General features: G+C 36.3%; 1 protein-coding gene across 1 annotated transcript in view; it reads right to left on the bottom strand.

Annotated features, from left to right (window-relative positions):
* The window catches only part of TRDN (triadin), a 203327-nt gene that overhangs the window by 69520 nt on the left and 125758 nt on the right, over window positions 1-8049 (bottom strand). Inside the window, exon 10 of the mRNA XM_006834733.1 lies at window positions 3172-3372. Within this exon, the coding sequence (XP_006834796.1) occupies window positions 3172-3372 (201 nt within the window). The remainder of the gene's footprint in view (window positions 1-3171; window positions 3373-8049) is intronic.

Here is an 8049-nt window from a genome sequence, read left to right as displayed (position 1 = left end):
GATGAGGCTTTCTACTCCTGTAAAGATTTACACCCTCGGAAACCCTGTACAGGGTCGCTATGGGTTGGAACCGACTCGATGGCACTTAACAACAACATATAGTTAAATATATGCCAGTAAGTGTTTATACGCAATATAAAAATCTGCTTCCAAGTGATTAAAGTAATTTGCAAAAGAATTGTGGTCTTACTTTCAAATAATTATTTTGAAAATAGTATCCTTTTATCTTGTTTAGTTAAAACCACAATATGATTCAGTGATTGAGAAAGAATGCTGTTAAGTATTTACTTAATTACTTTAGAAATTTGCACATTTATTTGTTTGATAAATGATCAGAGGTTAAGTTTTTATTATGTACCTAATGATACCTTCATTTGCTGAATTGTGAGATAACGATGAGGCCATTTGCTCTCTTAAAGATTTAGTCTCAGAAACCCTATATAGCGTCGTTATGAGTCAGAATCAACTCAATGACCATGTGTTTGGTTTTGGCTTCATTTTCTCAATAAAGCAGCCCTGGTGGAGCAAAGGTTAAGGAGTCAACTGGAACAGAAAGGTCAGCAGTTCAAGTCCATCAGGGGCTCTGCAGAAGAAAGACCTGGTGTTCTGACCCTGTAAAGATTACAGCTTAGGAAAGTTTATGGCGCATTTCTACTGTGTCCTGTATGGTTGCTGTGAATCAGAAAGAATTCAAAGCACACAGCAACAATAACAACAACGTTCTCAATCAAGAAACCTTGGTGGCACAAGAGTCAAGCGTTTGACTACTAACTATAAGATTGACAGGTCCAACACACCCAATAGTTCCAAGGGATATGGCAATTGCTTTCTACAAGAATGTATCCAAGAACACACCCTGGGGTAATTCTGTTCTGTCATAAGGGATCACTGTGAGTTGGGATTGACTGGAAGTCACCTAACAACTGCAGACATTCTCAGTAGGAATCATTGTTTAGCAGTTGTATTTGTTTAACTGATCAAATCACATTTGTGCCTTTGCTTCTTATGCTAATGTATACTGAACATCTTTGTATTTGATAAACAGCTCTCCAGTGGAAATTAAAACAGTAGATTGAAAATGAAAATGATAATAACATTTTATTTTCTGATAGATATCAGTTACAATATATGTGAGCTGTAAAATAAATATTATTTGAAAGTGTTCTGGATATTTGTCTTCATCAATAAAATATGACCAAAAAGCCAAGATAGTAAAATTAACATCTATAAAGATGTTCATGTTCCTAATTTCTAGATAAGCATTTTAGTGTCCCCATATGTAACTGGCATACATTATTGCATCCTTCATTTATCGATCAAAAATAAAAATATCCTTGGTATGCTTTGACTGGTTTCATGTGATTATTTTTCTTTTTCAAAAGGAAAGCTAAAATATAAATTATCTTAAGTTTTTGATACGTATTTTATATAAATATATCAGTGAACTAGAAAATCCATTTTTCTGTGGCTTTCTAGTACAATAAGATATTCCACTAACCTATATCTGTATTTATTACATAATTTTTCCTACTAAAAATATTTCATAGGTGGTAGAAGGAGCTCTGGTAGCGTAGTGGTTACGAATTGGGCTGTGAACCACAAGGTCGGCAATTCGAAACTATCAGCAGTTCTGTGGGAGAAAGATGAGGCGTTCTGCTCCTATAAAGATTTACAGCCTCGGAAACCTTGTGCAGGGTCGCTATGAGTCAGAACCCACTCCAAGGTACTTAACAACAACAACAATAGTTGTAAGAGGCAATAACTAATATTTTAATTTTTCCAGGCATTTAAATCTTCAACATTGAATAAAGACTTTAAATACTCCAAAATTATAATTCTACTCATATCTAAAACAAACAGAAAAATGGAGAGAAATGAAATTTATCTAAATTAGTTTGTGGATCACTAAAATTATTTTTAATCTTATTTTAAAAAATACATTCATATAGATTTTGTAATATAGATCAAGGTTCTATAATCATTGTATAACCTGTATTTACAAACAGTCCCCTATAAACTCTATATATTAAAAATGTCAGGTACAAAAAAATCATCTGTAATAACAAATGAGCACTCTTGGGGACATGCATCAAAACATTATTATTATTATTATTATTATTATTAATGCATTATGTTAAATATGTTTTAACATATCTGGAAGTGTTTCTTTAATTTTTTATGCATAAAGAAGTATATTATACACTATATGCTAAAATGAGCATTTGACTAATTGCCCTTAGATACGAATCATACCTAACTATTCTGATTTGCATACAGATTCAATTTATAGATAGATTAGGAGAGGAACTAATTTGTAATCCAGCAACTTCCTGTATTTCTGTTAAGCAGGGACATAAGTTTGATATCATTTTCATTTAAGAGTAGCATAGTAAGTTAGCTACTGAGATTTCTAAAGTCATAAACTCTGTCCAGGAAAGTTGGCAAAGAGCCTTAATATTTGTTTTTTTGTGTTTTCTTTTTCCTAATAACATCTTGCCTGTTAACTTAAATGAATTAAAACATTCTATGGGAGTCCTGGTGTGGCACTGTGGGTTAACGTGCCAGACTGCAAAGCAGCTTGAACTACAAGGTCGGTGGTTCAAGCTCACCAGTTGCTCCTTAGAAACTCTATACAGAGTCACTATGGGTCAGAACAGACTCGACAGCACTTAACAACAACAACATGTGTTTTCTAAAGGATGTGTTCTTGCAGAGGTAATAGGAAGGTATATATAGTTGCTATGATGTTTATTTCATGTGACCTGAACACATACTACTTAAAAAACTCTTGGAATATTGTCATTTTTTTTCCTGGACTGTTGTTCTCCAAAAGAGAATAATACACATAATTTTTACTGCACCTCTTTGTAGAAATCTCATATCCCCAAAATTCTACAATTGCCTCAACCTTTAAGAATTTTGATATGGTAACTCAAACCCTCTTTTGAAAGTACTTCAAAATGTATTTTAGATATGTGAACAAGTATTAGAATTTGTATCAATAAATTTTAATTCCCAATTTATTATATTTACATTATATTTACTTGTATAAGTTTGTTAGCCCCATTTGAAGTCTGATTTAGGTGTTTGTGAGCTTTTTATTTCACTGCATCTGTGTCTTGCCCAATATCCTCTTAGGACCTCTGGCAGCCTCCTCCTCTGAGTGTTTACCTTTCTGTGCGTGCTTTGACGCAGCATCAGTCTCCTTGTCTTTATCTTTATCATCCTTGTCTTTGTCTTTGGATTTAGGTGATGTTTTCTGTACTTCTTTTACTTTTGCAGCTGTTTGCTTCACTTTCTCCTGTTTTCCACCTTTCACTTCCTTTTTAGTCTTTTCTTCAGTCTTTTCCTTAGGTTTAGCTTTCTTCTCTTCTGTATAGAGGCAAATAAAACTTGAATTATGTTGGTTTATTTAACAACATAGCACTTAATCTTTCTTGGTCATTAAGAAAAATTCACAAAAAGAGGAAAGAAGCAATAGAAAAATAGTGGTCTTAATTTATGGACTATTTATCTGAATTAGGTGTAGAATTAGCACCGGACTACAAACCAGAAGATCGGCAGTTCAAACCCACCAGTTACTCCTTGGAAACCCTATATAGGGTTGCTTTGCGTTGGAACCGACTTGACAACACTTAGCAATAACAATGTCAGACTCTTAAAAAATATACAGTTCACTAGAAAGCTGGGGCACATTCTTAATTCATACATGAAAACACTAATTCTATATAGTCAGAGACTCCATATGTTAACAAGATGTTTGTAATCTGCATGCAATGTATATATAGTTATATTTACTCAAAGGCAATGTCCATACCAAAGATCCAAAAGCAGTCTTTTTAAAAAAAGATCTGAAATATCTCAAAAGTCATTCAAGAAATTGAATGCCAACAAAGTATTTTTTAAGATATCTATTAGGAATGTGGAGACTAGGTGTGGCACTATAGGATAAGCACTGGACAACTAGCTAACTGCAAGATCCGTGGTTCAAATCCACCAGCCACTCTTCAGAAACCCTACAGAGGGCTGTTAGAGGCTGAAATGACTCAACAGCACTTAAAAGCAACATTAGGAATGCAAATGTAAAACTACCTGCACTGGTAATGACTAATAGGAACCACCAGACACTTCTTGGAAAGGGTTGCTATGAGTCAAAACTGTCTCAATGACACTTAACAACAAAAACACAATGTCTTAGTAAGTCAACTACAATGTTGCAATATCCTGTATCATTTGCTAATACAATGTGTAGTTCTTAGGTTATTGTTTTTTTTTGGGTTTGTGAGTGTGTTATGTCATCCATGTTGAAGCATATGATGAAAACACTATAGTCAAGTTTCTTGACTTTGGTACACTAAGCAACAATTTGAGAACAAGTCAAAATAATATTGTAAAGTTCCACAGAGAGACGAATGAAAATGATAACAACTAGCGTGTTGTTGTTAAGTGCCATAGAGTCAATTCCAACTCCTAAAGACCCTGTATAGGTTTTCTGAGGAGCAGCTGGTACGTTTGAACTGCTGACCTTGGGGTTATCAGTCCACTGCTGATCCTACAGTGCCACACCAGTATTCCAGTAACTAGCATGGTGGTGGTGGTTATGTCTTGGAGTCACTTCGGATTCATAGTGACCCTGTAAAGGATTTCCCAGGCTGTAAATCTTTATGGGAGCAGAAAGCCACATCTGTTTCCTGTGGAACCTCTGGTAGTTTTGAACTCCTGACCTTGAGATTAGCAGTCTGATTTGTAACCACTACACTACCAAAGCGTCTTAGTAACTAGCATATTGTTGTTATTGTTGAGTGCCATCGAGTTGGTTCCGACTCATAGTGACCCTATATAGGGTTTCCAAGGAGCAGCTGGTAAGCTTGAACCACCGACCTTGCAGTTAAAATGACTTTGCAGTCTGATGCATTAGCCCACAGCACCACACCAGGACTCCAGTAACTAGCATAGGATAGCTCAAAATCAAACTCCTCTGTGTTCCTGCGATTAGCTGACTAGATTAAATTGCTGTTCTTCATTACCTTTCCAATATGGTTGATACTGTGCTTGAGAAAGGAGATCATCCCTATTATCAAATAAATTCGAGAATACTAATTTAAACCTACGAGCTCTGGTAGTGTAGTGGTTATGAATTGGGCTGCGAACTGCAAGGTCAGCAGTTCATAACTACCAGTTGTTCCGTGGGAGAAAGATGAGGCTTTTTGCTCCCATACAAGGTCTCTATGAGTCAGAACCAACTCCACAGCACATAGCAACAACAACAATTTAAACCAGATCATTTATACCATTTTTCCAAGCTTAGTGTGTTGAGAATCTTGAAGAAAGGGAATATATTATGCATTGTTTTCCAAAGTTATTTGACCACATACCTCTCATACAAATACTACGGATTTTCACAATACACTTAGGCTTTCTTAATAGCTTGTGTGATTACAATCATTCAGTAAGGATTTTCTTCTACATCTTCTAAACCATTTCCCAATCTCCTTTTCTGGCTTCTTTTCTTTTTTTTTCTTTTAATAGCAAACTCATACATTTATGTTGTTGCTGTTGTTAAGTGTGTTCAAATCAGTTTTGACTCATAGCTACCCTGTATAGGGCTTCCGAAGTTTTTAAATCCTCTCAGGAGCAAAAAGCCTCAATGTTTGTTTTCCTGTGGAGTGAGTGGCTCGAACCATGGACCTGATGGTTCACAGTCCAATGCTTATCACATGGAGCCACCATGTTCCCTCAGCTCTTAGCTGTTGTGTTGTTGCTAAGTGTCATCTAATCATAGCAACCCCATATAGGTTTCCCAGGAAGAGACTGGTGACTTTGAACCACTGACATTGTTGTTCAAACTGATATTGTGGTCCATTGTTTTAACCCATAGCACCATACCAGGATTCCTTAGCTTTCTGTATATGACTTTATATCGACAGATTCCATAACCTCAATCTAAAATGTTCATAAGTTAACTGGAAATAGAATTCTAGTATGGTGCCCAAAGCATACCAGACTCATATAACCCTCATCTGTTCATCTAACAAACACTTCCAAAGAGCCTGTCATACCCTGGGCTCAGAGTTAATTGCTGAAGTTCTAAAAAGAAGCAAGATGATATGCCTAACTAAAGAAATAAGCATAAAATTTACAATTCTGCCATGTCTAGACATGTTCTTAGTTCTACTCTCATAGTTTGTCAAAAGTTTCTTTCTCTACTAGAGGACTTTCTGTTTCTTGAATATCTCATTTAATTTGCACATGTCAAACAATGCCAGACTGCATTCTCTAAATTGTTGTTTTCTATATGTATACATTTTTCCATCTTTAATTCATATGCAACAAATGGCTCTGCCATTGGAATTAATCATACCTCTAAATTTTATTTGCTTGAACCTTTATTAAAACATACATATTATTCTGCCTTTTATCTTGTATCCACAATGATGTCTGTCAGTTTGTCCCTCTGTGGTGGCTTCTGTCTTATGATGCTGGAAACTGTAACAGTGACATTTCTATTGGCAGCAGGGCCACTCACAGTGGTCAGGTTTCAGTGGAGCTTTTAGAATAAGACAGACTAAAAGTAAAGACCTGGATATCTTCTTTGAAATGTTATGGATTATAATATTGCTCTATACAATATAGGTAGATGAGCCCCCTAGGCACAATATATTAGCCACAACAATGGATTCAAACAAACAAATGATCTTATGCATGATGCAGGACTGAGGAACCTTTTGTTCTGTTATACATAAGATCAACATGTATAAGAGCTGAGTCAACAGCAACTAGCAACTTGTATTGTAGATGGCTCTTCATATTATTTGTCTTCCCTACAAGACTGAGAGCAACTTGTAGGACTATATTATTTGTTTACGTATCATCAAAGTGTATAAAATATTGCTTTCTTTGGGAAAAAACAGAACAAATGCTTACTGAAATAGCGATTTCGATTCGGTCAGCAATAAGGTACAAGATCTTATGACACTTCAAATTTGTCTGATTTCATCTTATACTGCACCTCTCTGTTTTTAAAGTTTATGTGATTAGGTAGCATCTCTTACTACCTTTTCAGCCATTACAGTGGCAACAATGGCGAAGGTGAGTTCCATAAACCAGATTCTACGCAACACACAGCAACTGAAGACTTCAGGTTTCCTTGGCTTCAGTAAATCCAGGCTGTAGATCACAAACTTCTTTTCTGATCGTGTATTGCCTCAGTCAAACCCTATTTCACACCCATGTTCAACCTCTATAATGTGGACATGAGTTATGTGACTGGGCTGCTTGAGACTTTCCTGGAAAGAATCAAACTGCCTCAGAGAAAACAGTTCGTTAAATAGATATGCCTAGAAGCTTTGATGCCCAAGGAGAATGGTCAAACTATCCAACCATTAAACTATACCAAAGACCAATATTCTTGTGGATCTTTCTAAGTGTTTGGGGCCATGGGGATGATTTCTGACCAAGTCTGCATTCACACCAATGAGAATCCAATGTGGAGGTGTCTACTGAGGACCTCCTCCACTGCTCTGCAGTATAGGAATGGCTGTAATGGAGGCCTTTCTTCCGGAGTATGGAACTTCTGGAACAGCAAACGTCTGTCTCTGGGAGCTTCCTGTTCCATTTCCCAATGTAAGAACCATTTCTTGTAATGAAAATAGTGCAGCAAGACCTGTGTGCCTGGAATACTCTCTCTTACAAAGAAGACAAGTACTACACCTGCAGTTTCTACTGTGTCTTTTAGGGAAATCATGGTTGATAATTACAAGAATGGCCAGGAAGAGGGAGCTTTCTCTGTGTATGCTGACTTGTTGTAGTACAAATGTGCAATGTGGAAACAAATCAGAGATGGTGGTTGGCATTACATGTACCGATCAGTACTTGATTGCATGTTTGATAAGTTTCAGAGTGAAGAAATTGGTGTTGGTTGTTGTTAAATGCTGTTGACTTGGATCTAACTCAGGGTTTCTGAGGAGCATCTGGTGAGTTTGAATCACCAACCTTGTTCTTACTGATCCAGTGCTTATCCTACAGTAACGGATCAGTACTCCAAAGAAG

The sequence above is a fragment of the Chrysochloris asiatica genome, unplaced genomic scaffold, assembly GCF_000296735.1.
Source record: "Chrysochloris asiatica unplaced genomic scaffold, ChrAsi1.0 scaffold00013, whole genome shotgun sequence".
Lineage (NCBI taxonomy): Eukaryota > Metazoa > Chordata > Mammalia > Afrosoricida > Chrysochloridae > Chrysochloris > Chrysochloris asiatica.
Note: the sequence above shows the minus strand (reverse complement) of the source record. Positions and strands in the feature narration are given on the sequence as shown.